The sequence below is a fragment of the Notothenia rossii genome (assembly GCF_949606895.1).
Source record: "Notothenia rossii genome assembly, chromosome: 1".
Taxonomy (NCBI): Eukaryota; Metazoa; Chordata; class Actinopteri; order Perciformes; family Nototheniidae; genus Notothenia; species Notothenia rossii.
The window spans coordinates 649,319-665,549 of NC_136912.1; the positions used below are offsets into that span (position 1 = coordinate 649,319).

Sequence of the window (16,231 nt, forward strand, 5' to 3'; positions counted from 1 at the left end):
TTTATTTTTGTTTTAAACTATGTTGAAAGCTATGAAATTCTGAATTAAATTCTGAATTAAATTCTGAATGAAAGGCTGCGCGCGAGACTGGTTTTTCGCTGGGTTGAGTCGTGTGGGTTTTTGAGTGAGATGCGACACAGCAGCCCGTCAGTTTACTCTTGCTAGGTTAGTTTGGCTATTATCATTTATATTTATCTGCAACAATGGATATCAGGAAGTGGTTCATGAAATGAATATGGCAACTCAGCGCCAGATGCAGGCACATTAAAAGAAACAGTTACGTTACCAACGTAATCAATCAATTATATTTTGAAGAGAAATTGATTCAAGCCGGCTCTCTCACAAACTCCGGCTCTGTGCGCAAGCAGACCGCTGCACACGCTATCTGCCTCGCTCAATCTCTCTCTCTCCCTTTCTCTCCATCGCTCAACCTCACTCCACCCTGTGTGCGCTCCTCAAGTTTGCCTGCATGCTTGCCCAAGTTGGCACAGCGTTACAAATGTGCCACAAAACCAACCAATGGATGCAGCCTATAATAAGACCGTCAACAGCCTTATGGCAACCTAAAACCCCTCTGTTTCCGTAACAACAATTCACGAGCACACAATTAACCCTTTGTACAGTGAACACATACACGCACGCGCGCACACACACACACACACACACACACACACACACACACACACACACACACACACACACACACACACACACACACACACACACACACACAACAACAACAACACACGATAAAGTAAAAACGTTAAGGTTTGTACATCTCCCATGAGTTGAATGGGCTGGACTAAATGTGACGTTGCTGCTGACCAATGAGGAGCCGCGCTGTCGGCTGGGGGCGGGGCTTCTGCTCCCGTCCAGAGAAAGTGCCACGACTCCGCAGCCCGACTCTCCTGAGGTGAGACCCTTTATTCTACTCATATCAATTCTTTAACTGTCTTTCTTTAAAACATAACCTGAGACTAAACTCTGACTGCTCTCTGCAACACATCTAAACTCTGAAACTGAGACTAAACTCTGAAACTGAGACTCAAATCTGAAACTGAACACTTTAAGTCTGACGCTGCAAAGTCAGAAAGTTTGGGAAAAACTGGATTTGGATGAAAACTCAGAGAAAAAGGCAAAATAATCCTTGATTTGACCAAAGAGACAGTTAGTGATAAAGAGAAGGGAAATAAGGTTTGAATGATTTCTGCGAGGGTAGAGATGTGTCTCAGTGAATCTCTTTAAATAGCCTGGAACAGCCTGGAACTACTTCAATAAATATATCAAACATATAACATTCATATATATATATAACACAGTGCTATGGCTGCGGGCTGGACGTGCACTCAACTGAGTGTGAACAAATACAAACGTTTATTTCAGGGTTATTAACGGTGTTTAATTTTGAAATTCTGTACCTGAGGTGTTCTGAAGACAGTTACATAACTGTGTGTGCGTGTGTGTATGTGCGTGTGTGCGTGCGTGTATGTGCGTGTGTGCGTGCGTGTGTGTGTTCACTGTACAAAGGGTTAATTGTGGACTCGGACACGTCGCTCTTTCTCAGACCCTCTCTGTGTTTGAACTGTAAAATCATATTTGATGTGTCCAGTTTATTATCATCCTCTTCTGATTTAGATCAGCGCTCTCAGTGCTGAATACCAGATTCATTGACTTCACATGATGCACTGATAATGTGACTTTCGTGGGATGATGGGAGAACTCGGAACAAAATGTACTTAAAGCGTAAAAAGAGAGACGTCCTGGTAGCGGTCCGTGTCAGAGTGTTATCATCATGCTGGAGAGTAGTTTAATAAAGTGCATGTAGTACTGTGTTTAATCTGAGGTACTTTTTATTCCATCTATCTTTGTATGGTGCTTTTTACTGCATCACTATGTCTACATATGAGGCCCTGTAGAAAAACATCAACTCACTGGAGCTTAATTGATTAATGAATCGAACAAACCATTAATTGATTTGTCGATTATTGTAAGTCAATAGTCACTCAGTGGTGAATACATGTTGGGACGCTTCCCTGCAGTAAATATAAAAGTTCTGTATTGAAATGTGACTTCAGTTAGATGATGGCGAACTCGGAACAAAATGTACTTAAAAAGTAAAAAGAGAGATTTCACATTGATTGTTAATTTTACTGTTTTATTTTCATGGTAGAACGTTTTTAAGGACATTTAGCACTTCAGTATAATTCTTCTTTACTTACTTTATTTATATTTTCTGTTAAATGGAACCTATATACTCCTCATGTTCAGGTGCATATCAGTATGTAGTGTCTCTACTTTAAAGAGTCCTCTCCTGCTGATGTTCAGGTGTATATCAGTATGTAGTGTCTCTACTTTAAAGAGTCCTCTCCTGCTGATGTTCAGGTGTATATCAGTATGTAGTGTCTCTACTTTAAAGAGTCCTCTCCTGCTGATGTTCAGGTGTATATCAGTATGTAGTGTCTCTACTTTAAAGAGTCCTCTCCTGCTGATGTTCAGGTGTATATCAGTATGTAGTGTCTCTACTTTAAAGAGTCCTCTCCTGCTGATGTTCAGGTGTATATCAGTATGTAGTGTCTCTACTTTAAAGAGTCCTCTCCTGCTGATGTTCAGGTGTATATCAGTATGTAGTGTCTCTACTTTAAAGAGTCCTCTCCTGCTGATGTTCAGGTGTATATCAGTATGTAGTGTCTCCACTTTAAAGAGTGCTCTCCTGCTGATGTTCAGGTGTATATCAGTATGTAGTGTCTCTACTTTAAAGAGTCCTCTCCTGCTGATGTTCAGGTGTATATCAGTATGTAGTGTCTCTACTTTAAAGAGTCCTCTCCTGCTGATGTTCAGGTATATATCAGTATGTAGTCTCTCCACTTTAAAGAGTCCTCTCCTGCTGATGTTCAGGTGTATATCAGTATGTAGTGTCTCCACTTTAAAGAGTCCTCTCTTGCTGATGTTCAGGTGTATATCAGTATGTATTGTCTCTACTTTAAAGAGTCCTCTACTAAACTAAAGTGGACTAAATGTTTGCCGTCCCGCAGACTTCCTGCTCCCCGCTCTGACTCGTCATGGACGTCTCCGACCCGCAGACTCTCGGCTTCATGGTCTTCGGAGGCTTCATGTTCATCTCGGCGGTCGGCATCGCGCTGGTGTCGACACTCTCCATGAAGGAGACGTCGTACGAGGATGCGCTCGCCAAGCAGCGCCGCAAACAACTGCCGCCCACCAGAGCAGAGAAGAAGAAGAAGGACAAGAACCAGGAGAAGAAGAACAAGGCCAAGAGGAAGGAGGAGAAGCTGGAGGAGGAACCGGGGAGCGACGCCGGCGAGGAGGTGCTTTTATTTAGGTCTTAATGTATAAATGTGTCTGTTGATTGTGTATATAGGATATACATTTTTTTTCAAATTTTATTTAGAAGACAGCTGAGAACATTTCACCAGTTGCAATGAAATAGACTTGCGGTCACAAGCAGAGCACACAGCGACATGTGGCCTCTGCTTTTAACCCATCCCAGCACCAGGAGTCTAGAACTAGGAGTCTAGTACCAGGAGTCTAGCACCAGGAGTCTAGTACCAGGAGTCTAGAACTAGGAGTCTAGTACCAGGAGTCTAGCACCAGGAGTCTAGTACCAGGAGTCTAGCACCAGGAGTCTAGCACCAGGAGTCTAGTACTAGGAGTCTAGCACCAGGATTCTAGTACTAGGAGTCTAGTACCAGGAGTCTAGCACCAGGAGTCTAGCACTAGGAATCTAGTACCAGGAGTCTAGCACCAGGAGTCTAGTACTAGGAGTCTAGTACCAGGAGTCTAGCACCAGGAGTCTAGCACCAGGAATCTAGTACCAGGAGTCTAGCACCAGGAGTCTAGTACTAGGAGTCTAGTACCAGGAGTCTAGCACCAGGAGTCTAGCACTAGGAATCTAGTACCAGGAGTCTAGCACCAGGAGAATAGCACCAGGAGTCTAGCACCAGGAGTCTAGTACCAGGAGTCTAGCACCAGGAGTCTAGTACTAGGAGTCTAGTACCAGGAATCTAGCACCAGGAGTCTAGTACTAGGAGTCTAGTACCAGGAGTCTAGCACCAGGAGTCTAGTACTAGGAGTCTAGCACCAGGAGTCTAGCACCAGGAGTCTAGCACCAGGAGTCTAGTACCAGGAGTCTAGCACCAGGAGTCTAGTACTAGGAGTCTAGTACCAGGGGTCTAGCACCAGGAGTCTAGTACCAGGAGTCTAGCACCAGGAGTCTAGTACTAGGAGTCTAGTACCAGGGGTCTAGCACCAGGAGTCTAGTACTAGGAGCAGTGGGCAGCTATTGTACAGCGCCAGGGGAGCAATGGGAGTGAGGGGGGAAGGGGGATGTCCGGTGCCTTGCTGAAGGGCACCACGGCAGGGCAGGAGGTGAACTGGCACCTCTCCAAGTAGCAGTCCACACTCCATATTTAGGTCTGTCCGGGGACTTGAACCGGCGACCCTATAGCTCCCAGTCCAAGTCCCTACTGACTGAGCCACTGCCGGACCGAAACCTCACCTTCTCATTGTCCTCTCTTTTTACTGATCATCTGATGCGTCTTATACAATGTTCATGAACTTTATACAATAACAGGGATGTTTCGTAACAGGGGCATCATTTAGGTATATACATATTTTTATACATATTTTTATACATATTTTTATACATATTTTTATATATACTTCTTTTTATATTTGGGATCGTGAGAAACGATGGGTATTTAGATCTCTCTTTCTGTACACACAAACTGAAAGATTGACAATAAAGTTGACTTTGACTTTGAGGTGGCTCCAACCGAACCAGAATCTGAACCAGAACCTGCCGCTGAGTCTGAGGCTGAACCTGAACCTACACCAGAACCAGAACCCATCGTGGTTGCCCCCACCATCGAGGCTCCTCCAGCCGCCGCACCAAAGGAGAAGAAGAAGAAGAAGTCCGCCAAGGTGGAGCCGGTTGTCGTGGCGGTGGAAACTGCCGCAAAGGAAGTTCTGATGATGGCGGTGGCGCCGGTGATCGACGTTTCTCCCGTTAACGTCGTCGCTAAAGTCACCAAAGAACTGCCGGCTGCTAGTAAACCTGAAGAACCCAAAGAGGCCCCCGCAGGCAACAAGAAGAAGAACAAGAACAAACCGGAGCCAGGTGAGAAGAGTCGGGTTGTAGTCAATCAATCAATCAATCAATCAATGTTTATTTATATAGCCCAATATCACAAATGTTACATTTGTCTCAGTGGACTTCACAGTTTGTACAGAATATCAGTATGACAATACGACACCCTCTGTCCTTAGTGGTCGTTTGTCAAAAGTAGAGAGTTATAATTCCACATATCATACCACTTCGACCGATACAATTACACACGATACCATACGGTACGATACGATACAATAAGCTACGATGCAGCACAATACAGTACTTTTATGAAGGCCATGTAGTCACAGATAAGTCTTAAAGGTCCCATGTCATCTCTACTGATCATGATCCCATCGTTGAGGTCTGCTAGAATAGAATCACATTGTTCAATGTTCCAAACTCACATTGGTTTCTCAAACAGCATCTCTGTATAGCATGTGTATTCACTCTCTGTCCTACAGGCCTTGTTGGAGCTCCTGCCCCCCCCCTCTGTGAGCCCACTGGGCTCTGATTGGTCAGCTCGCCCACTCTGTTCTGATGAGTTTACCACCGTTACAACGGAACATCAGTGATTATGTTTTACAATGGCGTTTGTTAGCAACCAGAAAATGACACCAGTAATGACAAACAGATGAGATTGCTGCGTGGGGTCTGGGGGCCGTGTTGGGGGGACGTTGCTGCTGCGGACAGTGTGAGCTGGCTGTGAGTGTGTGTGTTTGTGTGTGTGTTTGTGTGTGTGTGTGTGTGTGTGCTCAGGCTGAGTTTTGCGGTGTATCGCTGTCTCAGGCTGAGAAATCCGCGGAGCCGCAGCTGAGAAAAGATAAGGCGAGTGAGTGTGTCTGTGTAGCTCCACGGATTGGGTCTGGTCACGTCACTATGCTCAGGAAGAAAAAAATGTAAAACGAGAAATGGACGTGACACTCCTTATTTGGCCTTTCGTGGCCGATTCAACATGTTGAATTGGCCGTGCGTCGGGTCGGGAAGTCGGGCCAAATAAATCACTCTGATTGGCTGTTCAGCTAGCGAATTAGTGCATGAGAAGCGAAACAGAAGTGAGGGACGTAAACAAACGCTTTAAGAAGGCACGAAGCATGTCTTCCGCAAGCAACACTCCAATGGCTGATAGCTCCAGTACCGCACGAGACATGTTTTCGATGGACGAGAGTGAAAACGGAACGCACATGCTGTTTGTTGTTTGTTTAAATCACGGAGTCTGTTCTTCTTCTCTGTGTTCCGGTTGCTTCTTTTGAATGACGAATACACACTACCGCCGCCTGCTGGTGAGGAGAGTTATTGCCACTCACGCATGCGCAGTTCGTACGTGCTTCTTGGCCGTCGGCTGAAGTCTTTGCGGTGTGTTCCAGTGCGACTGTTGGCCAAGAAGCAGGAGACGTGAGGCGACCCAACAGTCTGTTCCATCAGGACGTGTCCTCTGGGGTCAGCTTGGTGCGTCCGGGCCTTTAGAGTGTTACTTCCTACAGGGTGTACTTTGAGGGTTTTGACTCTGCAGACCGTTTACATGCAGAGAAACCTTCATAACACACAAGGGGACGGGTAAGAACCAGAAAAGCATGACATGGGACCTTTAAGGGTTGAATCCACACGTCTCTTGGCGCTCCATTACCGACCTAGAGATACTTTTGAACTGGACATAGTGAAATAAACACAACCACTAAAACATTATCAGGTGTGCGGACGCTTGCCGGCGGAAATACGTTTTCATTCCACCTTGCAGACTTCCAATGCCTCAGTAGCGTCACGCCATTGGACCTGAGCACTATATAGTAATAAACATGAACCAGACATAATAATAGGCCTAAATGGCTCCTACGGGGGGGGTCATAATGAGGGATTCTGATGAACGTATATCAGATATCACAATCACATACCTCGGTAGAACCACACGATGAAGTGTTAAAGGTCACCTATTATGCAAAATCCACTTTTTCATGTCTTTTATACATAAACATGTGTCCCCTCTGTGTAAAGAGACTGTCAAAGTTCCTCCCCCCCCCCCCCCCCCCCCCTTATCACCTGGATCTCCTCTAGAGCACCATTGAGTTCTTTGTAACCAAATGTCTCTCAGAGGGGTGTGGGGAGGGGCTCCTTATTTTCATCTAAAGTAACAGACAGAGAATCAGCACTTTGGAAAAAGGGCTGAAACAGAGGGGATTGTGGGTAATGCTGCAATGATCTGTTTGGTGTTTCAGCCAATCAGTGACAGGCTCTGTGTAAATCTGAGCCATTGGAGATATTGATGAAGAAGAGTATAATTTAGGGGACCTTTAAATGACGGGTTGTGTTTCGTCCTTGTTTCTCTGTTAGTGACCTCGCTGCTGTACGGCGAGCTGCTGTCCGCCGTGTCCAACCGGACGCTCAGCGAGGACCAGACCAGCAAACTGATGGAGGTCCTGAACCAGAAGGCCGGCGACTCCTGGCAATTGGTACATAAACACAACAGATTCAATGTTAGCCGCTAGAACCATCACTGCAGATGTTAGCAGAAAACAGAGTCCTGCAGCATCTGCTGGACCAATGGGAGCCCTCCATGTGATTTAGGGTTATGTCTGAAAATAATCTCTGTCAAACTAATGTTTATGATTCTGACACGTTTAGTTGAGCAGGATAATCTCCACATATTAACACCACTTCATGATTTCTGAAGTAAAAAGCTAAACCCAGTGGGGTATTTACTGACGAGTGTAAAACGTAAACATCTCTTCAGCTTGTGTTAACCACAGACCTTATTTCAGGATAACAACCAAGCACACATTTAGAAAACCATTGACCTCCAGACCCAGGGACATGAAGTGAAGAAATGCTGACTCAGGGTTCAGGACTCATAATGCTGACTCAGGGTTCAGGACTCATAATGCTGACTCAGGGTTCAGGACTCATAATGCTGACTCAGGGTTCAGGACTCATAATGCTGACTCAGGGTTCAGGACTCATAATGCTGACTCAGGGTTCAGGACTCATCATGCTGACTCAGGGTTCAGGACTCATAATGCTGACTCAGGTCAGGGTTCAGGACTCATAGTGCTGACTCAGGGTTCAGGACTCATAACGCTGACTCAGGGTTCAGGACTCATAATGCTGACTCAGGGTTCAGGACTCATAATGCTGACTCAGGGTTCAGGACTCATAATGCTGACTCAGGGTTCAGGACTCATAATGCTGACTCAGGGTTCAGGACTCATAATGCTGACTCAGGTCAGGGTTCAGGACTCATAATGCTGACTCAGGGTTCAGGACTCATAACGCTGACTCAGGGTTCAGGACTCATAATGCTGACTCAGGGTTCAGGACTCATAATGCTGACTCAGGGTTCAGGACTCATAATGCTGACTCAGGGTTCAGGACTCATAATGTTGACTCAGGGTTCAGGAATCATAATGCTGACTCAGGTCAGAGTTCAGGACTCATAATGCTGACTCAGTGTTCAGGACTCATAATGCTGACTCAGGGTTCAGGACTCATAATGCTGACTCAGGGTTCAGGACTCATAATGCTGACTCAGGGTTCAGGACTCATAATGCTGACTCAGGGTTCAGGACTCATAATGCTGACTCAGGGTTCAGGACTCATAATGCTGACTCAGCTCAGGGTTCAGGACTCATAATGCTGACTCAGGGTTCAGGACTCATAATGCTGACTCAGCTCAGGGTTCAGGACTCATAATGCTGACTCAGGGTTCAGGACTCATAATGCTGACTCAGGGTTCAGGACTCATAATGCTGACTCAGGGTTCAGAACTCATAATGCTGACTCAGGGTTCAGGACTCATAATGCTGACTCAGGGTTCAGGACTCATAATGCTGACTCAGGGTTCAGGACTCATAATGCTGACTCAGGGTTCAGGACTCATAATGCTGACTCAGGGTTCAGGACTCATAATGCTGACTCAGGGTTCAGGACTCATGATGCTGACTCAGGGTCCAGGACTCATAATGCTGACTCAGGGTTCAGGACTCATGATGCTGACTCAGGGTCCAGGACTCATAATGCTGACTCAGGGTTCAGGACTCATAATGCTGACTCAGGTCAGGGTTCAGGACTCATCTCCTCCAGAAAGTTCTTGACAGCTGGTTTTAGTCTTGTAGCATGTTACAGTAACGTCTGTTCGTCCCTCAGGCTTGTCAGAAAGGAGACCCTCTGTCCACCCTGAAGAAGCAGCTGGAGGAGAAGGAGAAGCTTCGGACCGCCGAGCAGGAAGTTGCCGCCGCCGCCAAGACCCGCCTCAAAGAGCTCAGCAAGGTGAGTCATGTGATCTCTAAAGAGTTCATCATTATGTCCTGTTAGTTTCTCAATATCACAACAACGCTACCAAACACAGAACGCTACCTCCTGTAAAGGTGCTCTTCAAAAGGTTGCTCAGATTAACCAAATGAATGTTTTCTGATTAAATGTTATGGTAGTAGAGGTACATGGGTACATGGGTTGGTAAACTTGATGAGTCAGTGTTCTTACGATTCGATAACACTTTAACATCATATCGAGTCTGCATCACAGCAGCTTCATTTTCTTACCTTGTAGTTTCTCCATCAGAACTCACCTCGGTTCTTCTTGGTTTCCTCCTTCAGGAACTTGGTGCAGAGAAATCCAAGATGGGCTCTCTGGATGCGCGTCTGAAGGCGGAGCTGAGCGCTCAGACTCAGAAACTGGACGCCATGCGGGTCAGCATGAAGGCCGGCGAGCAGGAGCACCTGAAACTCACCGAGACGCTGAACCAGAAGGTACGCTCCGACTCTCCGTTCCTGAGGGGCAAGGTCAAGTTTCTCTTCAAGGGTTTGATGTCCATGAGGGACAGCTCGGTTAAATCTTAAGTCCTGTTAACGAAACGCCTCAAGCCCTTAAGGGTTGATCAAGTGAAGTCTTCAAGAAGCCAAGCCCAGGAAAAGTCCTTTAGGGAAAGTCTACATCAATCCAGAACATCTTGAGGGTGTGATTGAATCACATTTCCAGTCCTGGGGTGCAGGTCCAAGTCAAGACTCAAGTCCCGGGTTGTGTTTCTCTGAGTAGATGTAATTCAGTTCTAATTCAGTTGTTCAGAAATCCTTTTCTTGTCCCACACCGGGACCAAATGGCAAGTTTGATCTTGATCCTGTGTCTCATATCAGCTAACGTTCTGTTTACCGTGGACAGATCGTTGTGTTTGTAGCCTGTTGAGCTAACAGTGTATTTGTAGCATGTTGAGCTAACGGTGTGTTTGTAGCAGGTTGAGCTAACGGTGTGTTTACCGTTGACAGATTGGTGTGTTTGTAGCATGTTGAGCTAACGGTGTGTTTACCGTTGACAGATTGGTGTGTTTGTAGCCTGTTGAGGTAACAGTGTATTGTAGCATGTTGAGCTAACGGTGTGTTTACCTTGACAGGTTGTTGTTCTGCAGGAGCAGCTGGAGAACGGGCCGAACGCTCAGCTGGCTCGGCTGCAGCAGGAGAACTCGATCCTGCGCGACGCTCTGAACCAAGCGAGCAGCCAGGCGGAGAGCCGGCAGAACGCCGAGCTGGCCCGTCTGCGGAGCGACTGCCTGCACCTCAGCCGCGAGCTAACGGAGCGTAGCGACGCTCTGCGCGCCGACGAGGAGCGCCGCCGTGGCCTGGAGGCAAAGATGGCCGCCGCCGAGCAGGAAGCAGCCCAAACCCGGGTCAGAAACACAAGAGGCTGAAACACGAGAGGCTTAAACACTGCACAACACTCCACTCTCTCAGGGTTCTCAATTATAAGAAACAACCACATGTAGCATCAGAAACCTCACAGATAACTCACTGAACCAAACGTATCAGACATAAGACAACATTCGTATGTCTTTAAAGATTAATTCATGTTTCAGGTATTGAGACATTGAGCCTGTTCTTAAGGTGGTGTAGAAGTCTAGCATTGCATTTGCAAAGAATAAGACAAGAATAGTCCAAATCTGATCTCAGAGGTTATCCTGACTCTCTTTATGGATTCACATTAGGAGAAGTTGTGCATGGTCCCAGCCACTCGTTTAGTTTTCCTAGCGATACTAAGAGTTGACGTTAAAACACTGCAGGACACCGATTGGTCGGAGAGAACAAGACATCCTGGCTGAGTCACCATTTTAAATAACAAACTACCATCAAAAGTGTTCAGATGTTTTATGTTCATCAGACCAGATTATTATGGCAACCTGAAGTGACAGACGAGGCTCTCTTCGGATTAAAGGCTTTAGGATTAGTTTAATGCTAAAAGTGAGCCATTTATATGTGTAGCTGCAGCTAACAGGAAGTGTGTTGTGTGTTTGTGTGTGTAGCTAACAGGAAGTGTGTTGTGTGTTTAGCTGCAGCTAACAGGAAGTGTGTTGTGAGTTTGTGTGTGTAGCTAATAGGAAGTGTGTTGTGTGTTTAGCTGCAGCTAACAGGAAGTGTGTTGTACGTTTGTGTGTGTAGCTTACATGCAGAGTGTTCCAGAGCCTGGGACCAGCTGAAGGCTCGGTGCCCTCGGGTTTAGAGCCTGGTCTTGGGCACTACCAGCAGCAGCTGGTCAGCAGACCTTAAGGCTCTGGAGTGTAGCGCTGGAGGAGTTCAGCTCCATAGGAGGAGCCAGCCCATTTAGGGCTTTGAAAACAAATAAAAGGATTTTCAAATCAGTTCTGAACCGAACTGGAAGCCAGTGCAGTGAGGCCAGAGTTGGGGTGATGTGGTCACGCTTTTTGTGGCCAGTGAGAAGACGTGCAGCTGCGTTCTGAACTAGCTGCAGGCGTTTAATTGACGCCTGGTCCGTACCCACGTACAGAGCGTTGCAGTAGTCCAACCTCGAGGTAACAAAGGCGTTAATAACCCTTTCCAGGTCTTTAAAAGATAAAAATGACTTGGTCTTAGCCAATAGTCGTATTTTAAAAAAGCAGGTTTTGACTACGCTGCTGACCTGCTTATCAAATTTAAAAGCGCTATTGAAGGTCACTCCAAGGTTCGTGACAGAGGGGAGGATATTATTTTTGAGGGAACCCAGAATATCAACCTGAGAGGCTGGAGGTTGGGATCCAAAAAAGATGACCTCGGTCTTGCTCTCATTGAGGGTGAGGACATTTTGGCTCAGCCAGGATTTGATCTCTGTCAAGCAGTCGATCAACTGCTGTAGTGAGTGTTTGCTTTGAGAGGCAGATAGATCCGTACATCGTCGGCGTAGCAGAGGAAGGGGATGTTGTGTTTTTTGAGAATTGAACCTAGGGGCAGTATGTACAGGACAAAGAGGATGGGGCCGAGTATCGAGCCTTGGGGAACCCCACAGGTAAGAGGGGCTTTAGCAGAGGAGAAGGCACCTAGCTGCACAGAGAGGCTACGGTCTGTCAGGTAGGACCTGAACCATGCAAGGGCAGAGCCTGTGATGCCTGCGGACTGTTCAAGCCGTGACAACAGGATGCTATGGTCCACAGTGTCGAAGGCAGCTGTCAGGTCTAACAGCACCAGGACAGCTGGGCTACCTGAGTCGGCGGCTCGGAGCAGATCATTAAAAACTCTTCAAAGGGCTGTTTCAGTGCTGTGCATGGGTTTGAAGCCAGACTGAAACTTTTCATGGATTCCATGTGTGGTTAAAAAAGACTGCAGCTGGGCGTAGACTACTCGCTCCAGGGCTTTAGATCAAAAAGCTAGCTGGGAGATGGGCCTAAAGTTTGCAAGAATGGAGGGGTCGAGATATTTATTTTTAAGTAGTGGCTTGACCACGGCATGTTTGAAGGCAGCTGGGACACATCCTGAGCTAAGAGAGGTGTTTATAAGTAATAAAACACTTGCTCCAACTGATTCGAAAACATCTCTGAGAAGGCGAGAGGGAATGCTGTCTGAGCTGCAGTTTGTCCGCCGCAGGTGCTTGACCACATCCGAGAGAGAAGCGAGGGGTACAGGCTCAAAGTGGTCGAGGACAGCAGGGCACAGGAAAGGAGCAGGATCTGGAGCAGCACTAGTGTGGGCTAGCCTAAGAGCAGATACTTTTTCAATAAAAAATGTAAGGAACTTATCACAGAGAGTAGTCCATGGCACAACTGGAGAAGCATCACAGGGGTTAATGATCGAGTTGAGGACATTCAAAAGAAGGTTTATGGCTGTTTTTGGAGATTAACAGAGAAATGTGCTCCATTTTGGCTGCTTTGACTTCCGTCTGGGAGTCAGAGAGGCAAGCACGGAGGATTTCTAAGGAGACATGGAGTTTATCCTTTTTCTAACAGGAAGTGTGTTATGTGTTTAGCTGTAGTTAATAGGAAGTGTGTTGTGTGTGTAGCTAACAGGAAGTGTGTTGTGTGTGTAGCTAACAGGAAGTGTGTTGTGTGTGTAGCTAACAGGAAGTGTGTTGTGTGTTTAGCTAACAGGAAGTGTGTTGTGTGTGTAGCTAACAGGAAGTGTGTTGTGTGTGTAGCTAACAGGAAGTGTGTTGTGTGTGTAGCTAACAGGAAGTGTGTTGTGTGTGTAGCTAACAGGAAGTATGTTGTGTGTGTAGCTAACAGGAAGTGTGTTGTGAGTTTAGCTGTAGTTAATAGGAAGTGTGTTGTGTGTGTAGCTAACAGGAAGTGTGTTGTGTGTTTAGGACACTGAGCACGCTCTGCAGCAGCGTCTGCAGGAAGTGATGTCAGAGCTGAACGCCGCACAGCAGGAGGCCGCCGCCGTTAGCGGTGAGTACATACTCACGGAGGAAAATATAATGAGTGTTAAAATAACAGCTTTTCATCAAGAGCTCTTTCTGTCTTTCTCTGTTCTTTGCTTATTATTGAGCTGTTGAGTTTCTGTTATGCTCCCAAAACATTACAGAAACATCCCAGTCCATATGCACTCTCATTGCTTTATGGTGACACAGAGCATTGGACTTCTAACCGGCTCCGTTTCCACCCAATAACCGAGGAAATAAAGTATTCCTTCAGCCTCTTTCTGTCTTTCCATCGCATCCACTCGACCCGTAATAACTGCATATCTTGTGTTTCCTGCTGTTCCTCCTCAGAGCTGCAGGGGGCGCTGGCGCTCAGAGACGCCGACCTGCAGGAGCTCCGGGTCCAGCTGGAGAGCCAGGCTGCAGGACAGGTAAACACCTGATGTTAATGTGTGGTTCAAACACTCAGGTAGTCAGATAGTCCCACGTAAGGATATTTCATATAATCCAAATCACTCGAGGAACACCGTCACCAGAGGGAGGGGTAAGAGAGGGTCTCAGAGGGAGGGGTCAGAGAGGGTCTCAGAGGGAGGGGTCAGAGAGGGTCTCAGAGGGAGGGGTCAGAGACGGTCTTTGTTTTTATCATTTGTATTATTTTTTGTATTCATCTATTCAACATCATACATTCTACATTCAACAAAGTCCACATATAAGACATACAAACCAACAAGACATTAAATACAGTAAATAAAGAAAAAAGGAAAGAAAAATTCATTTTGAAACTTCAGATTAAATATTTTTTAAATACCAAATTAGATTTGATTGCCTTCTTATTCCTAATGTTTTTAATAGTGCTAATATATTGTTTAAATTCTTGATAGGAATGTACAACATTTGATTTGGAGTCAGCCCTTTTTTTTTAAGGATATAACATTTCCCTAAAAATACAATTAACTGCACAAAAAAGACAAAATCTGCGTCCATACTCTCAGCCCTGAAGTTCATAAGAATGTCTTTGTCCTGGAGTTGAACCTTTTGTCCCGTCTTTCTTCTAATAAAACATTCATACCACAATATCATGCAACATAAAATAAAAGGCCGCTAGTTTCTTCAAGAGAGGGCCTTTGTTCAGGGAACCGGATCCTCCATGTTTACCGTCTGACCGGTTCCTGGTGACGGACCTGATCACACCTGAACACACCTGCAGGATGTCCTGTTCCTCTGTGGGTCCCTGAAGGCAGCGTCTCCCTGGGCCAATGGGATTCCTCCATCTGATTTTTAGATTACATGTCCCTTGTTAGACGGTTTTATCCAAAGCGACTCACATACTCAATACTGTGGACAATCCCCACAGGAGCACTTTGGGTTGAAGTGTCTCAGGGACACAACGACATGCTGACTGCAGTGGGGTTTGAACCTGAGCTCCCTGATCCCAACACCAACGCTCTACCCACTGCACCACGAGTGGGTTGTGCATTCGAGGAAATAACCCCAACGTTTATGATACTTTTAGTTCAGCAGGATAATCTAGGCAAGGCAGGTTTATTTATACAGCACCTTTCAACGCAAGGTCATTCAAAGTGCTTTACGAAAATGAAAGACATTAAGAAAATGGCATTTAAAAACCTTCATTAAAAAACATGGATATTAAAATAAACATCAAAAGAAAAAAATATATGAATGAAAGTTAGAGTGCAGCGTGAGATAAGAATAGTTATATTATAAATCTTCAGCCTGGATTTAGAAGTAGTTAGAGTTGCAGCGGACCTGCAGGTTTCTGGGAGATGTTTGGAGCAGAATAACAAAATCTAATGTTCCTGCAGTTCTGAGTTTTATGCTCATGGTTTGATGCCTGGTGTTAACTTCAGTGAGTATCTGGAAGTAACTTCAGTGAGTATCTGGAAGTAACTTCAGTGAGTATCTGGTAGTAACTTCAGTGAGTATCTGGAAGTAACTTCAGTGAGTATCTGGTAGTATCTGGTAGTAACTTCAGTGAGTATCTGGTAGTATCTGGTAGTAACTTCAGTGAGTATCTGGAAGTAACTTCAGTGAGTATCTGGTAGTAACTTCAGTGAGTATCTGGTAGTAACTTCAGTGAGTATCTGGAAGTAACTTCAGTGAGTATCTGGTAGTAACTGGTAGTAACTTCAGTGAGTATCTAGTAGTATCTGGTAGTAACTTCAGTGAGTATCTGGAAGTAACTTCAGTGAGTATCTGGTAGTAACTTCAGTGAGTATCTGGAAGTAACTTCAGTGAGTATCTGGTAGTATCTGGTAGTAACTTCAGTGAGTATCTGGAAGTAACTTCAGTGAGTATCTGGTAGTAACTTCAGTGAGTATCTGGAAGTAACTTCAGTGAGTATCTGGTAGTATCTGGTAGTAACTTCAGTGAGTATCTGGTAGTATCTGGTAGTAACTTCAGTGAGTATCTAGTAGTAACTTCAGTGAGTATCTGGAAGTAACTTCAGTGAGTATCTGGTAGTATCTGGTAGTAACTTCAGTGAGT

At 45.7% G+C, this 16,231-nt stretch overlaps 1 protein-coding gene across 1 annotated transcript; it reads left to right on the forward strand.

Annotated features, from left to right (window-relative positions):
- Positions 1 to 777: 777 nt before the first annotated feature.
- On the forward strand, positions 778 to 14,923 carry rrbp1b (ribosome binding protein 1b). Its single transcript, XM_079651961.1, has 10 exons — positions 778 to 913; positions 3,033 to 3,323; positions 4,780 to 5,134; positions 7,451 to 7,569; positions 9,260 to 9,382; positions 9,709 to 9,861; positions 10,500 to 10,772; positions 13,670 to 13,754; positions 14,078 to 14,157; positions 14,859 to 14,923. Exons 2-10 carry the CDS (start codon positions 3,060 to 3,062, stop codon positions 14,886 to 14,888), a joined length of 1,482 nt encoding a protein of 493 aa, XP_079508087.1. The 5' UTR covers positions 778 to 913; positions 3,033 to 3,059; the 3' UTR covers positions 14,889 to 14,923.
- Positions 14,924 to 16,231: the final 1,308 nt, after the last annotated feature.

Coding starts and splice junctions, on each gene's coding strand:
- rrbp1b (XM_079651961.1), top strand. CDS start 3,060: ATGGACGTCTCCGACCCGCAGACTCTCGGCTTCATGGTCTTCGGAGGC. Junction 3,324..4,779: donor GGAGCGACGCCGGCGAGGAG/GTGCTTTTATTT, acceptor TTTGACTTTGAG/GTGGCTCCAACCGAACCAGA. Junction 10,773..13,669: donor AGGAAGCAGCCCAAACCCGG/GTCAGAAACACA, acceptor TTGTGTGTTTAG/GACACTGAGCACGCTCTGCA.